The following is a 21771-nucleotide window of genomic DNA, read 5'->3' on the forward strand; positions in this document are numbered from 1 at the left end:
GTCCATCCAGTGCTGACATTTCTTCCTTCTGTCCCTAGTAGTGCCATATTATTATTATTAATTGGATTTATATAGCGCCAACATAATATGCAGCGCTGTACAATAAATTAGGTTTACAGACATTACAAAGGACTAAAACCAAGAAAAAACACTGTGCTGATTGGCAATATATGGTTACCAGTCTCATGCACACCCCCTCTGTGGATCCCAGTAGAATCTTGGGGGTGTTCTCCCTATACAGTCAATGTCAGTGGGCAATAAGCCAGTTAATTGCTCTCAAATGTTAATAGAGTCAATGTTACTAGTGCATAAAACATCCTAATCCCAGATTCATCAGCACTATTCAGTTCCACCAGGTGCTGTTTCTTTACTCCCAAGGGTGTATATAGACCAGTAGTGTATTGGGGTCCCCCCCCCCCCGACAGAGGCTAACTCACCATTCGGTTGGACTCAGCCAGTCAGATGGCGCTTTGAGGGCACTTTTGGCGGCCCTCAGCCTTCATCGATCACAGAACCTCTCGTCCTCAAGCATGCCAGCAATCTGGAGCGATGGGCACTCCCATAGTAGACTTACACAAGTCGATTGGATGAGCAAAATTCACTTTATTTACAGCTCCAACAAATTGCAACACGTTTCACGGGTCTATGCCCGCTTCCTCAGGCTATACAGGGAGCAGTTCTGCCTGTCCGTCCTTTTCTTCCCTGCTTTCTATCTGGTTCTATCCCCATCCATCCTTTCTCCCTCACAGGCTGCTTCCAGCATCTCCTGGCCGAGGTAGTCTCATGGTGTGGTAATGCTGGTTCTCTGCTTTCTGCAGTGGCAGGACAGTGTGGATTGGTGGGGAGTGTTGACTGCCACTGCAGAAAGCAGAGAACCGACGTTACCAAACCATAAGACTGCCCCAGCCAGGAGATGCTGGAAGCAGCAAAGTCCAGCAAACACAGCTCAAAAGGCTTTAGGCTACATGCAATTAGATGTGAAGTAATAAAATGTGATTGTAGAGGGTGTGGTACCAATGGAGTCCGAGGACCTTCCAAAGGAGACAAAAAACGTGACCGGGACACCAGGAGCCCCTGATAATGTAGCACGTTGAGGGTATGGGACACTCAACAACAGTATGTGCAGAATACTCACAGGAATAGGTTGCAAGACCAGCAACCACAGTGTAACGGCTGGTGAGGAAAGCAACCACAGTGTAATGGCTGGTGAAGAAAGCAACCACAGTGTAACGGCTGGTGAGGAAAGCAACCACAGTGTAACGGCTGGTGAAGAAAGCAACCACAGTGTAATGGCTGGTGAGGAAAGCAACCACAGTGTAACGGCTGGTGAGGAAAGCAACCACAGTGTAATGGCTGGTGAGGAAAGCAACCACAGTGTAATGGCTGGTGAGGAAAGCAACCACAGTGTAATGGCTGGTGAGGAAAGCAACCACAGTGTAATGGCTGGTGAGGAAAGCAACCACAGTGTAACGGCTGGTGAGGAAAGCCCGTCCTCACCGGCAACCACAGTGTAACGGCTGGTGAGGAAGGCAACCACAGTGTAATAGCTGGTGAGGAAAGCAACCACAGTGTAACGGCTGGTGAGGAAAGCAACCACAGTGTAACGGCTGGTGAGGAAAGCAACCACAGTGTAACGGCTGCTGAGGAAAGCAACCACAGTGTAACGGCTGGTGAGGAAAGCAACCACAGTGTAATGGCTGCTGAGGAAAGCAACCAGAGTGTAACGGCTGCTGAGGAAAGCAACCAGAGTGTAACGGCTGCTGAGGAAAGCAACCAGAGTGTAACGGCTGGTGAGGAAAGCAACCACAGTGTAATGGCTGCTGAAGAAAGCAACCAGAGTGTAACAGCTGCTGAGGAAAGCAACCAGAGTGTAACGGCTGGTGAGGAAAGCAACCACAGTGTAACGGCTGGTGAGGAAAGCAACCACAGTGTAACGGCTGCTGAGGAAAGTCCGCCCTCACTCGGGTTCTTTAGTCTTCGTCAATGTAGGTCGCTCTCCAGGAAAAGAAAAGGGGGTGTGAGGGTTCCAAGGAACCGACATACACAGTCACATATTTTGTTTGTTTGTCTATTTTGCATACTGAGGAGTGCCAATGTTTTTTATTGTTTCAGACACTTTTGTTATTTGATCTGAGGAAGCGGACTGTGATTCGCGAAATGCGTTATCATTCAAGTGTCTGGTTTCTATGAAAAAATTATTATTACTTTTTTGGGCTACCCCCTTCTTTTAGAGGTAAGCCTATTTTTGTATGTTTTATCCAGCTTCCATTATCCATTCCCCACATCACATCTTGCGGCGCCTCCTCCCTCCCAGTGAAATGTGATTGTGTGTGGGTTGTGTATTTGTACATAGCATTGCACTGTTGTATAGCACCTCCTGATAAAGCCTTTTCAGGTGAAACTGGTCACTAGTCGAGGATATGTGTATTGTCACTGTATTATATTAGGAGCACCCATTATTTGTTTACTTATCCCACCCAACATTTTTGTATGAGGGTCAGTATTAGTCCGACCCAGGTGATGACTGATTAGTCCATTGCACAGGTCCAGACATATACCTGTGCAGCAAGTCAGCCAGTGTGTTATCCTCTGTGATAGTGTGCTACCCATATGAGATAGGAGGGGGATGGATACACCCCACATTTCTATTCATACAGACGTTGTTGAGTGTGTGTGTGCGGGGGGGGGGGGGGGGGGGATAAGCAAATACCCCCCTTCTGTCTCTTGAGATTTCGGGGTGCACACTATTCCTCTGGAGGGCTGTGTATTCATATACCACCCCTCTATCATATTATGATTATTTTACTAATAAAGTGTATCGGTACTTTTTAAGCACTTTTAGTGGGCTAGTCCAATAGGACCCAGTTTGCAAGTGACAAATAGCGCCAGGTACTAACATGATAAAAAAAATTGGTAATTAACAATAACAGAATTCAGTCTTTTTATTATTACTGTTTTTTGCGGTATTTACCTCTAACATAACTATTTACTAGTTTAAAGTTCCGTTGATTGAAAAACATGTGTAAGGCCTCGGCTGCGACCCTCGAAATGTGCGCATGTTTTTGCTCCTGGACATGCGCACAACCGGGATGCAGGAAGACGCACACATGGCCACCCATCCTCCTCGCTGTCTGAAGTCCATCCGCATTCCGCGCATGCGTACCGGGCACAATGCAAGGACACGGGGACACAGGAGGATGCAGCGACAGGGCTATTATTATATAGGATGCCCTGTCACTGACATGTTGCTGCACTTTTATCACTTTATTTCCACAAAGGTCATTTCAGGGGAGAAACCTTGTGGATAGGAACTTGGTCCTGCTGCAGTCAGTAACTTTCTGACATTTGGTTACTGAATGTGGTAACTCATTGAGAATTGGGGCCATGGAGGTGGTAAAATTGGTTAATCTAAACTGGATGTATCTAATGATGGCCGTACATCAGGCGACTTGGTACCGACCATCCGAATCTAAAATTGGTGCCACCAATTACATGCCTGATTGAGGATGTGGCCAATTTCACCCTCAAATTGGTTGAATGGTTGGATTTGCACACTGCAAATGCGTTTTGCAATTCCGATTCCAATTTGCAATTCCGATTTTCCCTGAATACAATCAACAGAAAAACGGAGGAAAAACGCAGCATGCAGAAACGATTAAAAATCGGAATCGCATGCAGTGTGCAGGGAGCCTTTATCAGGCATATATTGCAAGATGTAGGGCCGATATGCTCAATCGGGTGTGTGGCGGTGTTGGCATGCGTCATCGTGGTGTCGGGAATGTGCAGGAGACCACAGCTTATGGGATATTATCACCCCCTAGCAAATGTTGTTCTTTTCTGTGCTCTGTTTATTACTGCTAATATGTTATGGCTATAATTTGTTATCCTTTTCAGAAGTAAGATCTGAGCTCAAACAACAAGAGACCTGTGTGAGGAGTGATCAGCAGTCTATGGAGGAGAGTGACATAATGAGGACAATTAAAGAGGAAGAAGAGACGTATGTGAGGAGTGATCAGCAGTCTATGGAGGGGGGTATTATGAGGGTGACAATTAAAGAGGAAGAAGAAGAGACATATGTGAGGAGTGATCAGCAGTCTATGGAGGAGGGTGACTTGATGAGGACAATTAAAGAGGAAGAAGAAGAGACGTATGTGAGGAGTGATCAGCAGTCTTTGGAGAAGGGCTACATGATGGGGACAATTAAAGAGGAAGAAGAAGAGACATATTTGAGGAGTGATCAATGGTCTTTTGAGGAGGGTTACATGATTGGGACAATTAAAGAGGAAGAAGAAGAGACGTATGTGAGGAGTGATCAGCAGTCTATGGAGAAGGGCTACATGATGGGGACAATTAAAGAGGAAGAAGAAGAGACATATTTGAGGAGTGATCAATGGTCTTTTGAGGAGGGTTACATGATTGGGACAATTAAAGAGGAAGAAGAAGAGACGTATGTGAGGAGTGATCAGCAGTCTATGGAGGGGGGTATTATGAGGGTGACAATTAAAGAGGAAGAAGAAGAGACCTGTGTGAGGAGTGATCAGCAGTCTATGGAGGGCGATGACATGGGTACATATAAAGAGGAAGCTGAAGAGACATATGTGAGGAGTGATCAGCAGTCTATGGAGGAGAGTATTATGAAGGTGACAATTAAAGAGGAAGAAGAAGAGACCTGTGTGAGGAGTGATCAGCAGTCTGCAGAGGAGGGTGTGATGATGGTGACAAAGAAAGAGAAAAAAACACTTTCAGGGGGCAGAACAGGTGAGTAATCAATATTGAATATGTTTTTAGTTATGACTGTCACTGCTCACAGATCGGCCATATTAGGAGTTATAATGCAAGGATCAGTGTTGTGCCGGTAAATAGTAAATTCAACAGCAGCTAATTTAAAAATGGTAGTAGCACCCTCTCCCATAAAAATACAATATTGTAATAATCCAAAAAAAGTGCTAAGTGCATAAATACCATTATGTAACAAATTATCCAAATAAAATAAAGTGTGGTCCAGAGCAATTGCTTTTTATCCTCCCATGTGAGAATATGAAGTGTGCAATAACAGTAAATGAATTAATAGACAATAGTTGATATATCGGTACGCACCTACAGTCACTGGCACATTCAGACCACAATCACCTCCACTCACTGCAGTGATAAAATGAACTGGGAGGGTGCTGAAGAAGTGTGCAAACATTTAAAAGCAAAAGTATGCAATTAACTTACTAATAAACAAAATTATGCAATTAGCCTGATAATAAACTCTGCAGGCTTCTTTGAAAGAATCATCAATCATTAAACGTACTTAAAATTAGTTTAGCAGTTTATAGTCGTAGCACATTTAGTGCAAATCTTATGCAGGATGATGCAGGTCAAAATGCTTTTCCTTTTTGTGCGGGTGAATCAAAGTCACTAGCTTAAACTGAGGCAATGAGTGGATAATCACTAATAGAATGTGATGACGTTCAAAGGTATTTAATACACAGGAATCCTGTTCATAGAATAGGTAAAAGCAAGAAGTTTTCAATCAGGATGATACCATTTATTGGCTAATAAATGAGAATAAGAGTAAGCTTTCAGCTGTGCAGCCTTCTTCAGACTCCAATCCTGTTTGCTTACAAGACATTGGAACCGACAGCTACAGTATATACATGCAACATCAAAAGACTTACATAGATTTTTTGCAAAAATGTCTGTTCTAACATCTTGTAAGCAAACAGGAATGAAGTTTATAGAAGACTGCACAGCTCTTAAAGTGGATCCAAGATAAAATTGTACTCCTTGCATAATTTGTGTTCCTTTCATATAGTTTATAGGACATTCCTCAAGCCAAATACTGTTTTTATTTTAATACCCTAATTCCCTATAAACTAAGCAAGCCTCGCCCACAGCTCCTCCAGTGCCTTGGCACTCTGAGACCCATGTAGCAAGGGCTTATGGGAGCTCAGTCTGGGCAGGAGGAGGAAGAGTTGTTATTAGCCTGAGATTTCAGAGGCAGGAGGGAGGATGAGAGGGGAGTAAAGTTTTCACAGGCTGATGGCTGGAGATGCAGAGCAGCTTGCCTGTGTGTAATGATCACAAGCAGAACATGGCCAAACACAATGAATCCAGCGCAGGAGACTTGGGCGCACAGGGAGTAACTTTAGTGCCGTCAGAAGACTGAGCTGAAGTGACTGTTAAAACACAATAATTCGGCTTCCAGCAATTTCTGGAAGCTGCATGATTTCATTCCCCACCATCCATGGCGGCCTGGAGGAGGAATAGTATTTAAACGCGGCCGGGTACTTGTGCAGGAGCAGGATCAGCCATATATCGGCTGTATCCTGTGCCCAAGTCTCCTGCGCCGATTACAAATGTACACGAACATGGCTGCTCTCGTATCACAGGAAGAAGTAATCATAAACTGTTGAAGCTGCTTGCAGCTAGATTTGCTGTGTAAACTATCTAAACTTTAGATAAGATATATAGACAAGTTACTTGTTATAGTTAGTTTTTCATCTCTGACCCGCTTTAAGTTAGCCAATAAATTGTATCATCCTGAATCAAGACTTCCTGCTTTTACTTTTGGCTAACACTGTACAATACTCTCCTGCTGCTCCTATGCTGAAGTATAGGTAAAACTCTGTTTGCAAAATAGATGTTAGTTGTGGGCAGAAATGTGGTAAGTGTCTGCAAACCACGTCGCCCTGCAGTAGGTAGCATGGGTTGCAGACATTTACCACGTGTATGTTTAGATGCACATGTATTTATAAGGCCTCTTTGGCCCTGGCTTGCTGCTAATATGTATTAAAGTGAATGGCGGTGCCCGATTTGACTGATACCTGTGTTGCATGAGGAATGGGAATTACACGTCCGTGCTGCATCTCTTTGAGATTCGTGCCGCGTTCATTCTAATAAATGTTAAATAAGCCACACTATTTACCTGCCTAAACATTTCTAGTTGCAGCCACTGTGAGGCCGAAAAAGAAATGTTTTGGCAGGTAAATGCCACATAAAGTATGATCCTCAGCGCAGTTTGTCTCACTCTCTATGCAACCTGCAGTACCCAGTGCTCAGACAGAAGTGGCCACCATCACGGCATAAACCACAATAAGGCATTTAGTTGCACACACAGAGTGTATTCATTTATTAAATGTTCACAAACACAAAGTTAAAACCAAAACTCACATTGAGGGTCCATGCACACTGGACCCCTCTTGCATAGTATCGCATAGAAAGTTATCTGTACGGACACGGCGGTCACATACACCTCGGAAGGAGAACGGGCTACTCCGATCCACCTGAAGGGAGGTGACAGTAAAGGGTTGTATGTGACCGCTGTGTCCGTACAGATACCTTTTTATGCGATACTATGCAAGAGGGGTCCAGTGTGCATGGACCCTCAATGTGAGTTTTGGTTTGAACTTTGTGTTTGTGAACTTTTAATAAATGAATACTCTTTGGTTGTGCAACTAATAGCCTTATTGTGGTTTATGCCCTGGTGGTGGCCACTTCTGTCTGAGCACTGGGTACTGCAGGTTGCATAGAGAGTGAGACAACCGGCGCTGAGGATCATACTTAATGTGGCATCTGTGTTCCATTGTGGATTGGAATTCCTCTGGCAGCAATTAGTGTGTTCACTTGTAGCGCTCATATCGTTATTTGCCTCTAGGCAGGTAAATGCCCAATTTTTCAGGCATTGGCAAATGAAGAAAGTTCATGTATGCTGTAACCCCCTCCAATCATATCAGTCGGTGCAGGATCTGGTGAGCCAGGCCAATCCACATAGGCAAACAAGGAAGGATCCGCAAGCCAGACAAAGCAGATGAAAAAAGCTGATGATTATTGGAAGTACCACATGACACAGTGCAATAAAACCACAGGATCAACTGACGCGTATCGGGCCTACATTGTAAGCGTCAGTTGATCCTGTGGTTTTATTGCATTGTGTCATGTGGGGTTTCCAATAAACATCAGCTTTTGTCATCATCTTTGTCTGGCTTGCGGATCCTTCCTTGTTTGCCCATCTCAGACAGTGGCTGCCAGTGGCGTAGCTAAGGAGCTGTGGGCCCCAATGCAAGTTTTACAATGGGGCCCCCCCAAGCACTCTATACATAACAATTGATATGGCACACCAAAACCTGCCAATGGCAACTACATTGTCAGGATGAGGAATAGTTTAATGATTACCACTATTCAAAGTATCCATAGAAGTGATTATTATGAGCACAGGACCAATAGAGAGCTAATACTGCAGTTGAGGGAGGGCCCTCTGGGGCCCCGATGAGGTCACAACCTCTGCAACCCCTATCGCTACGCCCCTGGTGGCTGCAACTACAAATTTATTAGACAGGTAATGGCAAATTTTTCAAGGCACTCAGACAGTGGCAGCAATTTAAAATGTTTAGGAAGGTAAATGCCAATTTATTTATTTTTTAAACAAAATAGCATTTATTAAGTGAAATGAGAAAAAAGTAATATGTGTACAGTCATACACACAGGTATACACAAATTAAATCCATGTGTAGAGTTCAAAACATACACAACGCAATTAAGTATGTTATATTAGCCAGTTTGTCACATGTTAGAAGATATAAAGACATCTGCTAGACAGCAACAGGCTGGTATCTTGGCATTACTGGTAAGGGGATTGTGTCTGCTTTGCAGGGAATAATCTAGTGCCAGCTGGGAAGAAAGGTAACCATGATTACAAGGCTTTACATCCTCGCTGAGTGGCCACTGTACTTCTGCATTCGGGTCCCATCTGACTAGTGGCATATACTGTAGAATGTGGGGCACGTGTGACATCACACAGGTGTCTCGCATGCTATAACACTGGCAGCCCTGTGGGGCGCTAATGCGGTAGTACAGTGGACACTTGGAGGATAGTGGACAGGTAAAGTATCCTAATGCACAGGCACGGATTGACACAATAACATTTGGTGGGACGTGACGGGAGCAATGAGGCAGCATCACAAGGCCAATTTTCATGCTGAGACCGGAAGTCAGCCTGCGGTGTATGGCTCAGTATCAGTATGACTCTGATCAGAGAGAGATCTGTCTCTTGGTTGAATCTGCCCATTATCTCTACATGGATGGCTATCTTAACCTCCCTGGCAGTAATCCTGAGCTACACTTGGGCTAGCCGCTGGGAGCTCTATGCAGAGTATTGCGCTCAGCAGAAGCTTTTACTCACCTCCCAGGGGATCCAGACATCGGTAGCCATTCTCCTTCCTGTCCTCCGAGGCTCTGAATCACTGGTGAGATTGCCGTCATTGATCTCACCAAAGAGTTACAGCGCCACCCGGAGAATGGAGGTAAAATTGCAACGCTGTAGTCCAGGGAGGTGAGTGAGAGAAGGAGCTGCTGCTGGCATTCTGGCAGCATGATTTTTTCCTGATTTTAGGGTCTGAAACCTTTTAAAAAGGCCCTAAAATCCATAAATAATCATACCGCAGGGGGGGGGGGGGGGGGGGGGGGTTAAAGTACAACTGTAGTGACAAGAATATAACGGCTGCCATATTTATTTCCTTTTAAACAATACCAGTTGCCTGGCAGCCCTGCTGATCTATTTGGCTGCAGTAGTGTCTGAATAAAACCGGAAACAAGCATGCAGCCAATCTTGTCAGATAATAATAGCAGAAACACCTGATCTGCTGTATGCTTGTTCAGGGTCTATGGCTAAAAGTATTAGAGGCAGAGAATCAGCAGGGCTGCCAAGCAACTGGTATTTAAAAGGAAATAAAATGCCAGCCTCCATATCCTTCTTGTTAGAGTTGTCCTTTAAACTGTACTCGAGGTGGCACAGTGAGACAATTGGGACACAGAAGCATGCCTCGGTCACCCCTATGACATGCCTCGGTGTCCCCTATGCACCCCTCTTTGCCCTGTCACCCCCTGAAGTTGCCGTCGTGCAGTTTGTCAGCAACCTCGAAGGGAAGGGGCGTCCCTTGCAGGAAAGGCCCTCCTCCAAAATGCCCACTGGGGGCGTTCCTAACTCCCCTTCCCCAGCTCTCGCCTCAGGGCTCACTGAAGGGGAAAGTACAGGATTTCTGGCCACGAGAGCAGCAATAATGGAAGCTACCTGATGCAACTATCCACCCAGATCAGGTGGCATGTTTTGTTTTACAAAAAGGCCCACCTCGGGTTCTCTTTACAACAGAACGGGCCAGAGGAGGTGGCTGAAGGACATCTCCACATCCAAGCTTAGTTGCAGAGAAGCCCCTGACTGCTTCCCATTATATGGACCAGATCCATTGTTCCCTAGTGTTGTCTCCAGCTTGGCGATCCTTAAAGTGGACCTGAACTCAGACCTCCTCTCTGCTTTAAAACATACACGGCAGCATAATAACCTTTAAACAAAAACCATTTCTATATTACAGCTGATACAAATCCTTAAATAAATCTGCACTATTTCTACTGCCTGATTTATGGAAAAACAAAAGTTTGCTTTCTTAAAGAGACTCTGTAACCTCAAAAACATCCCCTGGGGGGTACTCACCTCGGGTGGGGGAAGCCTCCGGATCCTAATGAGGCTTCCCACGCCGTCCTCTGTCCCACGGGGGTCTCGCTGCAGCCCTCAGAACAGCCGGCGACAGACCCGACTGTAAATTCCATATTTACCTTTGCTGGCTCCAGCGGGGGCGCTGTGGCTGCTTTCGGCTCCGAACTACACGGAAATACCCGATCTCAGTCGGGTCCGCTCTACTGCGCAGGCGCCGGAAACTTGCGCCTGTGCAGTAGAGCAGACCCGACGGCGATCGGGTATTTCCGTGTAGTTCGGAGCCGACAGCCGTCAGAGCGCCTGTGCAGGAGCCGGGAAGGTAAATATTGACGTCATCTTTCACGGAGGGCTGCAGCGAGACCCCTGAGGGACGGAGGACGGCGTGGGAAGCCTCATTAGGATCCGGAGGCTTCCCCCACCCGAGGTGAGTACCCCCCAGGGGACGTTTTGACGTTACAGATCCTCTTTAAAACAGAAAGAATTTGCTATAATTCAGGTTAGAGTGAGTTTGAGATGTCTCCCAGTGCATCACTGCTGAATATATGCAAATTAACCTCCTGAGCGATAATCCCGAGCTGAGCTCGGGGTATATCGCGCAGGAGGATTTCTCAGGCCCTGGTGGGCCGATTTGCATAATTTTTTTTTTTGTTACACGCAGCTAGCACTTTGCTAGCTGCGTGTAACTTCCGATCGCCGCCGATCCGCCGCCGCTCGCCGTGCCGCGCAGCCCCCCCCCTACCCGACCCCTTGCGCAGCCTGGCCAATCAGTGCCAGGCAGCGCTGAGGGTTGGATCGGGACTCCCTCTGACGTCACGACGTCCATGACGTTGGTGACGTCATCCCGCCCCGTCGCCATGGCAACCGGGGAAGCCCAGCAGGAAATCCCGTTCTGAACCGAAGGCGATCGGAGTGGGTGGGGGGATGCCGCTGCGCTGCGGCTATCATGTAGCGAGCCCTGGGCTCGCTACATGATTTAAAAAATAAAAAATTTAAAAAAATAGTGCTGCGCCACCTCCTGGGCGATATAATTGTATCGCCCAAAGGGTTATCCATTGTTACCCTTAGAAGCTGAACACACCTCCAGAACCTCTGGAATGCAATGATGTGTTAGCTTGTTAATTTGTACAGAGCCACATTAATCCAACATGCATACAGACTGCTTGATCCTCATCAGTGCATGGCATGGGTTAATTTGGCTCTATGCAGTAGGCTTTGTAACACCGAGAGGTACAGACTAACCAGCAAGCTCATGGTGACCCAGAACTCATTGGAGTGTGTAAGGGACTACAATGATCCTAAAAGCCCCCTTACTAAAATGATTCATGGAAGCAGACATATTGTTAACCTCCTGTGCTTTCAAATGAGATTATCTGCCATCTCTGCCATGGCAGTCATGTGACACAGGGATAGATCAAATTACAACTTGTGATTAGACACAAATGAGAGGGAATTACACAGGCTAAACTCACTAAATACATACAGGGTGCATTTCTCTCCATTTTCCTTCTGTCCTGTGCAAGAGTTCAGATGCACTTTAATAAAACCTATACTAATATAGAAAGACGTGCAAAAGTCTGCCATGCCTTTATCCCAATAATACAATGCAGTTTGCAACCATAGTCTCAGATTATAGACGTAGCAATTAACTCGATAGAACACTGATCATAAATAAAATTGCACATGAGTCACGATGCTAACAGGTAATATAAAACTTTATTGCACAAAAAGGTATAGACATACATCCACAAACAGCCTCAGATTTGCCGGTAAGCCAGGCAAGGACCTCGTACACTAAAACCAATTAAAATTGATGAATTACGTCTGCCACCAGCTTTATATTCAAGAGTAACTGTCGGGCATAAAATCAAAAATCATTTCTTCATTTTAATCTGGTAAACATGTAATAAGGATGCAAACCAGACAATCCAACAGTTAAAATCACTATTACTTTTTTTGTTGATAAATGAGCAGTCCCCAGTGTACCTGACTCTTATTTGGTACACAAAAATGAAGTTGCAGGGCATGCTGAGTTGCCTTTTTTGCTTCATTATTTCCCCTCAGACTTAACTAACGCAGCCTGATTGGTTGAAGCCTCTTTCCCTACTGTTTTCCCCTCCCACACCTCTGTTCCTCTCCGATGGCCCAATATTTCTTGATGTAGTTTCTACTGCAGAGCTGGGTGGGAGTGTGTGAAGACTGGGAGGGGGGCAGGCAATGATACACAAAGTAAGGGAGGAAATGATGTCAGGATTGGCTTCAAGATAGAGTCAAAATGGAAAGTCCTAAGAAGGATTTTCTCTTTTTTAGCTATAGAAAAATCACTATAATCAAAATGTGGACAGTGCAATACATGTTATGTAAGTAGAGTAAGTATTTATCTACTTCTATATGTGGGGTTTGTTTCTGAGATAATATGGCTGACAGCTGCTCTTTCAATCGTCTCCCAGCAAACACCTAATAATGATCTATAATTGGCATGTTTTACCCATAGGGTTATATTAGCAGCACACTCATGCCTGTGCATTCATACACGCACTCGCACTGCCTTATAATATAACACAGCGTGCATGGATCACTGTTCCTTGAGCAGACATTACCTCATGGATCACAGTCCATCTAAGGCTAGACAGGCGCACTGATAGTGAGAGGGGCTGACTGACTCACTGGTAGACTTTCTCCCAAAGGACCGGCACCTCACTGGAAGTGTAATTAAAGCTCTTTTATTGCATCAAACGTGACAGCAAGACAGACGCTGTTTCGGGCAAAGCCCTTCTTCCAATTGCATAAGCCACAAACTAACACACACACCAAGTGCCTTAAATACCCCACCCACAATAAAAACGCCTATCAGGTGTCAGTCTGGGCGGGACAACTGGCGGACCTGATGGGGAACAGGAAGCAGTAATATGCAAATGTATCAAACCAAAACCACTAACATCATTCACCTGTAAACTTGTAATAGGCGGCATCAGCCGTGGGCAAAAAGCGCAGCGCTCACATAGCACACCACAACCTGTGTGTTGATTGGCCTATACAAAGAGCCAATCATTGCTGGCCAAACAAAAGGTGCAGGCGGCGTCAATGGGCAACACGCAACTCAAGACGTGTACCTAAAAACAAAGCAAAAAAGAGTATAAATATACAAAATATAGAAATATTATTTCTATAAAAACTGCAGACGACAAGGAAAGAGACCCTATCCCCCCAACAAAAGCACTGGACTAACATATACAGAACTATGAAAAGGGGGGGAGGTTGCGCATCCCTAAAAACATGCTGCAATTGACTGGTTAATCGCTCAGGCATGCACCACCTCTATTAGGCTGAAAATGCATGCCCTGCGTCCAAAACAAATGCTACATTTATTATACTATGGAGGAACTTTGGCTTCCACTATAGTTTGCATGCAAAGTATGATATACTGGACACTTGCGCCACGGTGAGGCAGACCTCCGGGCAAGTGGCCTAACCTAAATTAAAAACAACATATGTATAACCTTGGGAGTAGAGATGGCCCGAACCTCCGATTTTCGGTTCGCGGACTTCCGCAAAAGTTCAGTGCGCGCAAACTTTCGTGAACCGCAATAGACTTCAATGGGGAGCGTACTTGGAAAACTAGAAAAAATTATGCTGGCCACAAAAGTGATGGAAAAGATGTTTCAAGGGGTCTAACAGCTGGAGGGGGGCATGGCGGAGTGGGATAAATGCCAAAAGTCCCGGGGAAAAATCTGGATTTGACGCAAAGCAGCAATTTATGGGCAGAAATCCCATTGAATGCTAAATAGCAGGCCTAAAGTGCTTTAAAACATCTTGCATGTGTATACATCAATCAGGTAGTGTAATTAGTGTACTGCTTCACACTGACACACCAAACTCACTGTGTTTAACGCACCGCAAACAGCTGTTTGTGTAGTGATGGCCGGGTGGGTTCACTGAACACAACAGCTAGGTATATACAGTGATGAGGTGGGTTCACTGAACACAATAGTAATGTATATGCAGTGATGAGGTGGGTTCACTGAACACAACAGTTAGGTATATACAGTGATGAGGTGGGTTCACTGAACACAACAGTTAGGTATATACAGTGATGAGGTGGGTTCACTGAACACAACCGCTAGGTAGGTATATGCAGTAATGGGTATTACAATGTGCAGCTGCCTATCACACACACAGGTACAGTAGTCATGAATGTGCTGGGCCTGGGCTGGCAGTGGCACAAACACAGTATGAATTACAAAAGCTGTCTATGCAACAAAAGTGCAGTAATAGGTATTACACAATGTGCAGCTGGCTGACACAGGTAGTCACTGTCTGATTGTGCTTGGCCTGGGCTGGCACAAACACAGTATGAATTACAAAAGCTGTCTATGCAACACAAGTGTCAGTGGGACACACAGAAAAAAAAATAGATCACAATAGCAAGTTTAGCTCTCAAAAGAGCTGTTGTGGGGTGCTATTTTTGCAATAAGAATCAGCCAGGAGCAAGCTAACAAGCCTACAAGAGCCTAACTAATTTTTCCCTATGAGAGTCTGCCAGCAGCTTGCCCTTCTCTCACCATTGCAGGCACACGAGTGAGTGTAATGGCCCTCTCCTCGCTGTCCATTAAAATGTACAGTAAGTTACACATTTTTGCTTAGCTGCTCCCAAAGTTATACATATGTTGTTTTTAATTTAGGTTAGGCCACTTGCCCGGAGGTCTGTCTCACCGTGGCGCAAGTTTCCAGTATATTATACTTTGCATGCAAACTATAGTGGAAGCCAACATTCCTCCATAGTATAATAAATGTAGCATTTGTTTTGGACGCAGAGCATGCATTTTCAGCCTAATAGAGGTGGTGCATGCCTGAGCGATTAACCAGTCAATTGCAGCATGTTTTTAGAGATGTGCAACCTCCCCCCTTTTCATAATTTTGCTAGTATGTAACTACCAGGTTAGCTGCTCCCAGCCTGTACTCCTGAGTTTCCTCTTTCCATGGTAAGTAATAGTAGTTATGCATATGATTTGCATCTGAATTGAATGCGAAGTGTGCAGATAGCTTATTATAGGTGCTGCACATGTGAGCTGTTGGTCATTTCAGATGCAGCCTTTGTGGTATGCGCTGGCCCTCTCCGCGCTAACGTATACAGAACCCCAAATCGTACTTACAATTGAGGCCCCCTGGTTCTAATTTCCCCAGCTTCCTAATCCAGGCAGCCTCCTTTTTCAGGAGTTCTACCTCTCGGTTCATTCCTCGCAGGTTAGGAGAAATAGAATCAATTACTGTTACCTTCAGTTGGGATACAGAATGCCTATTTGCAGTAAAATGGTCAGAAACAGCCTGGACCTTCATTTTGTTACGTATGGCCAACTTGTGTGTAAAATATCCGATCCTTTAATCACTGTGTGGTCATTCCTATATAAGCAAGGCCACAAGGGAACTTGAGCATATACACCACAAACGTAGAATCACACGTATAAAAAACATTTATCGAAAACGGTATACCACGAGACGGATGATAAAACTTATCACCTTTAAGGACACTGCCGCACATATGGCATCCCAAACATGGGAACATACCTCTACGAGATGAACCGACAGCTGGGTTTTGTATTCTGGGGGTAAGTTTATCACGCACCGTAGGAGCTCTCTTAAATGACATCATAGGAGGATAACGGAATTCCGCAACACTCGGAAAACCATCCGAAAGTATACACCAGTGTCTACGTATATTGCGCGAAACAGCATCACTGCACGTACTAAAAGTAGACGCAAAAGGAATTCTAGGGCCAGGCTGTTTCCTCTTTGAAACTGTATTTGTTTGTAAGGTCCTAGCTGGATAGCCTCTTCTAATAAATTTGTTCTGCATCTCAATTTTACTTAAAGCACGAGTATCCTCACTGCTCACAATCCTGTCAGTACGGCCTAACTGACTGGATGGAATGCTGTTTTTAGTACCTAATGGATGGAAGCTATCATAGTGTAAAGTAGAATTGCAATCAGTTTCCTTGACGTACAGATCTGAAACAAGATGTCCATTCTCTCTAATAACCAGCACATCAAGTTAGGAGATCTTGTGTACATCACAGTGAGAGGTGAGACGTATGCATGGGCAAGACCCATGTAACTGGCATATTAAATGATGTACAAAAGATCTCCAACCTTGATGTGCTGGTTATTAGAGAGAATGGACATCTTGTTTCAGATCTGTACGTCAAGGAAACTGATTGCAATTCTACTTTACATTATGATAGCTTCCATCCAGGTACTAAAAACAGCATTCCATCCAGTCAGTTAGGCCGTATTGGCAGGATTGTGAGCAGTGAGGATACACATACTTTACGTCAGATTGAGATGCAGAATTTATTAGAAGAGGCTATCCAGCTAGAACCTTACAAACCTTTTTGATAAATGGCCTTTATACGTGTGATTCTACGTTTGTGGTGTATATGCTCAAGTGCCCTTGTGGCCTTGCGTATAAAGGAATGACCACACAGTGATTAAAGGATCGGATATCTTCCCACAATGGCATTCAATCTTCTTCCGTGCGCTCCATATCCCGTGGAATGCACGGCGGCGCTACTGTGAGAGGAATATTACCTCTCTGGCGTTATTGGTCGGCGTAAGGTCTTGTGACCTATGACGCTGCGGGAGCTTCGGCCGTTCTTGAGTCTCGGTTGCCAATGGCGCCGCCTGCGCCTTTTGTTTGGCCAGCAATGATTGGCTCTTTGTATAGGCCAATCAACACACAGGTTGTGGCGTGCTATGTGAGCGCTGCGCTTTTTGCCCACGGCTGATGCCGCCTATTACAAGTTTACAGGTAAATGATGTTAGTGGTTTTGGTTTGATACATTTGCATATTGCTGCTACCTGTTCCCCATCAGGTCCGCCAGTTGTCCCGCCCAGACTGACACCTGATAGGTGTTTTTATTGGGGGTGGGGTATTTAAGGCACTTGGAGTGTGTGTTAGTTTGTGGCTTATGCAATTGGAAGAAGGGCTTTGCCCGAAACAGCGTCTGTCTTGCTGTCACGTTTGATGCAATAAAAGAGCTTTAATTACACTTCCAGTGAGGTGCCGTCCTTTGGGAGAAAGTCTACCAGTGAGTCAGTCAGCCGCCTCTCACTATCAGTGCGCCTGTCTAGCCTTAGATGGACTGTGATCCACGAGGTAATATCTGCTCAAGGAACTGTGATCCATGCATCTGACTTTCCCTTATGGCATAATGAGGCAACAACTCCCTGGATTTGCTCCCCATAACATTGTTTAAGGGGCCCTCCCAACGCTGTATTATATTATAAGGCAGTGTGAGTGTGTGTATGAATGCACAGGCATGAGTGTGCTGCTAATATAACCCTAGGGGTAAAACATGCCAATTATAGATCATATGTACTTTTCTCCTGCATCTGTGCATACAGCAATACCCTCCTGGGGCTCACAGCACCCTCCTGGATCAGCCACGCTGTTGGCACTTTGAACATGTGGACTAGGTGTGCTGGGATGCTGGTTGGTGCAAACTCTGCCCACCTACATGTTTCACAGCCAATTGGCTGCTTTGTCAGGGCCGTGGCCCTGATCCTTAATAAAGCCCCCCCCCCCCCCTCCTCCTCCTGGTACCAGTGGACTGAGCTGGCAGACATTTTGGTGAGTATTTGTGCTGTTAGTGTGGGGCGCTGTATTCATTATATGGACTTATCATTGTGTTTATGTAAGTGGGAAGCACACCCAGATAAGCTATTCTGTTATTTCAAAAACATACGGATAAGTTAATTGGCTCCCCATAAAAAATTGTCCCTAGACTACAGTACTTACAATACATAATATAGACATATGGCAATGGTAGGGATTAGATTGTGCGCTCCTTTGAGGGACAGTTAGTGACAAGATATATATATACACTGTACAGTGCTGCGTAATATGTCGGCGCTATATAAATACTTAATAATAATAATAATAATAATATTTCTATACATGAGTGAGGCTGGGACATTGCAGCTATTTATTTAGTGTTTGGGAGGTGTGTAGTGCACTAAATGTATTATATTATATACTATGACTCCACAATGGTAATAAGAATGTGTAAGTGACACCACATTGCTCTACAAACATAACACAGATCTCTTGCTATAAGTACATATAGGTCTGTTGTCACAGGAGTAACACATTGCTTCCATTGTCTCATCAAGCTCTACAACTTGCTGCTTTTCCATGTATGGGCAATGCTTTATGTGTAGGGAGGTCAATGAGATGCAAATGTCTTACTTGTATGCAAACGTAATACAAATTTGTATGCAACTAATCACATTTGTCAGGAAATGCATTTCATTGGCTGAACTCCAAGCTACTTAAAATGTGCATGCAAGGCAGTTATTGTCATGTGATTGGCTGCCTGTAATGTGCACAACCTTCTGCAGTTCTTTGTCAGGCTGATAATTAGTGGTGGTCAGTGACATGACAATAAGGCCTGGGACCCAGTAGCAGGCCTAATCTAAGCGCTTGGGATTTGAAAAGCTCTTGTTAATGTAATATTTTTTAATCCCCCATAGCATTACATTAGTAAGAGCTTTACAAATCACAAATGTTTAGAAAAGTGCTGCCCGTGGGTTCCAGGCCCGACTCTGAGCTGATGCAAATTGTATGCTAATTATATGCAAAGTTATGCAGCTGCTGCATCTGGTCTATTTCCAAATTGCATAAACTTTGCATCAACTTGGAATTCTCAGCAGCTCACTGACCATCGCTAATGATAATTGCTCCTCCCCTCAGAATTCTCTAACAGGAAGTGATGATGTTTCTCTATTTGCAGTGCGGAGTCCCGGCATCAGGAACCTCTCAGAGACTCGTCTTTCTGTATCCATAGACTGTACAACGGATGATGTCACTGGACAAGAGTCTCCTGCAGATATCCTTGTTACCCAAAATACTCCCCCAGACTCCCCTCACCTGTCTAACCCTGAAGGGCCTCCTACCCAGCACAGCTCTCCCTCTGCTGGAGGGTCTTATTCCTGTTCCATGTGTGGGAAATGTTTTGTTAAGAAAGCAGCTCTTGTCAGACATAAGAGATATCACACTGGTGAGAAGCCCTATTCATGTGCTGAGTGTGGGAAATGTTTTATACAGAAATCAGACCTTGTCAGACATGAGAGATCTCACACTGGTGAGAAGCCCTTTTCCTGTGCCGAGTGTGGGAAATGTTTTGGTGGGAAATCAGACCTTGTCAAACATGAGATATCTCATTCAGGTGAGAAGCCATATTTATGCGCTGAGTGTAGGAAATGTTTTGCTAGTAAATCACAGCTTGTCAGACATGAGAGATCTCATACTGGTGAGAAGCCCCATTCATGTACTGAGTGTGGGAAATGTTTTGTTACAAAATCACAGCTTGTCAGACATGAAAGAACTCATACTGGTGAGAAGCCCTATTCATGTGCTGAGTGTGGGAAATGTTTTTTTAGGAAATCACACCTTGTCAGTCATGAGAGATCTCATACTGGTGAAAAGCCCTTTTTGTGTGCTGAGTGTGGGAAATGTTTTATTCGAAAATCACAGCTTGTCGTTCATGAGAGATCCCACACCGGTGAGAAGAGCTATTCATGTAGAGTGTGTGGAAAATGTTTGGGAACTAAAACAGGCCTTTTATATCATGAGAGATCTCACACTGGTGAGAAGCGCTATTCATGTAGAGTGTGTGGAAAATGTTTTGGATCTAGAACAGGCCATTTATATCATGAGAGATCACACACTGGAGAGAAGCTCTATTCATGTGCTGAGTGTGGGAAATGTTTTGTTACAAAATCACAGCTTGTCAGTCATGAGAGATCTCACACTGGTGAGAAGCCCTATTCTTGTGCTGAGTGTGGGAAATGTTATTTTACAAAATCACACCTTGTCAGTCATGAGAGATCTCACACTGGTGAGAAGCCCTATTCTTGTGCTGAGTGTGGGAAATGTTTTGTTACAAAATCACACCTTGTCAGACATGAGAGATCTCACACTGGTGAGAAGCCCTATTCTTGTGCTGAGTGTGGGAAATGTTTTGTTCAAAAATCAGATCTTGTCAGACATGAGAGATCTCACACTGGTGAGAACCCCTATTCATGTGATGAGTATGGGAAATATTTTTTCCGTAAATCACTGCTTGTCAGACATTTGTGTTGATTGTAGTAACATCTTGGTTGTGTGTTTTTTTTTTTGTTTTGTTTTTTTTACAATGTTTCTTTTATTTCTTGTACATGAAGTGCACATGGAGACATTTTAACACAGAGACCTTAATAAGTAATTTCATGCTACTCAGTATATTGCTTTGTTAAAGTGTTGAAGTCCCTGAACTGAGATGATTTGATGAGATAAACATGGGCACATATAGTACTTCGCTGAGACAGAACTTGCGTGAGTTCTTGTTTTATATATTTAATGGCAAGTGTTATGGACTACAGCATTTTTCACATTTCAGCCCTCCTCCCATTTGGTAATAACTTTATCACTACTTATCACACTGAAATGTTCTATATCTTGTATTTTTTTCGCCACCAATTAGGATTTCTTTGGGTGGTACATTTTGCTAAGAATTATTTTATTCTAAATGGAATAATAAGAAAAAAATTAAAAAAAATCATTATTTCTTAGTTTTTAACCATGATAGTTTTAAAGTTGATGTATTCCCAGCAAGAGCCGAATTCGGAGTAGTTTTTGGGTACTTGGAGTCAGAGTTGTCCAAAAATGCATCGACTCCGACTTCAAATAAATGTATATTTACTTAGAAGGAAAAATATGATAAAATATTCTATTTCTCAGATAATAGATACATAACTTGAATATACAGTAATAGAAGAGCTTAGTCCACAAAAATGAAATAATAAACAATCCAAAAACAGTTACATTTGCTGCTGCAATAAAGCTGTCACCGTATTTTTAAAGTCAGTTATACATATATTACTGTGACTGTATATCTGATGTGTACACAGGAATCTTTTATATATAATAAAGAATATCTCTCCTGTAAGAATAAAGCCTGATGTGTAGCTGTGTCACTAATAGGGATGGTCAATGGAATGCAAATAATTCTACATTGCTGCTGGTTTATGCAAATTCTGTATGAAAATGGATGCAGCTTGAAAATGGACCAATCAAATTCCACCTTTGCAGGATTGTGTGGAAAGCGTGTTATGTGAACACCCAAATGCACTTGTTTAAGCAAATTACAGCTCGTATAGGCTGGGCTCACATATGACATAGGGTGACATAGGGTGAAAGCTTGCGTTTTCTGGCGGAAGCGGTGCATTTGTGTCTGTGTGTTTAGTGTGTTTTTGTTGCATTT

At 44.1% G+C, this 21771-nt stretch overlaps 1 protein-coding gene across 1 annotated transcript in view; it reads left to right on the forward strand.

Annotated features, from left to right (window-relative positions):
* The window catches only part of LOC137537133 (zinc finger protein 605-like), a gene marked incomplete at its 5' end in the record, with an annotated part of 31117 nt that extends 9429 nt beyond the window's left edge, over positions 1-21688 (forward strand). The window contains 3 exons of the mRNA XM_068259263.1: positions 3895-4758; positions 19261-19922; positions 20256-21688. Coding sequence (XP_068115364.1) covers positions 3895-4758; positions 19261-19922; positions 20256-20612 — 1883 coding nt within the window. The remainder of the gene's footprint in view (positions 1-3894; positions 4759-19260; positions 19923-20255) is intronic.
* Between the last annotated feature and the right edge of the window lie 83 nt (positions 21689-21771).

The sequence above is a fragment of the Hyperolius riggenbachi genome, chromosome 10, assembly GCF_040937935.1.
Source record: "Hyperolius riggenbachi isolate aHypRig1 chromosome 10, aHypRig1.pri, whole genome shotgun sequence".
Lineage (NCBI taxonomy): Eukaryota > Metazoa > Chordata > Amphibia > Anura > Hyperoliidae > Hyperolius > Hyperolius riggenbachi.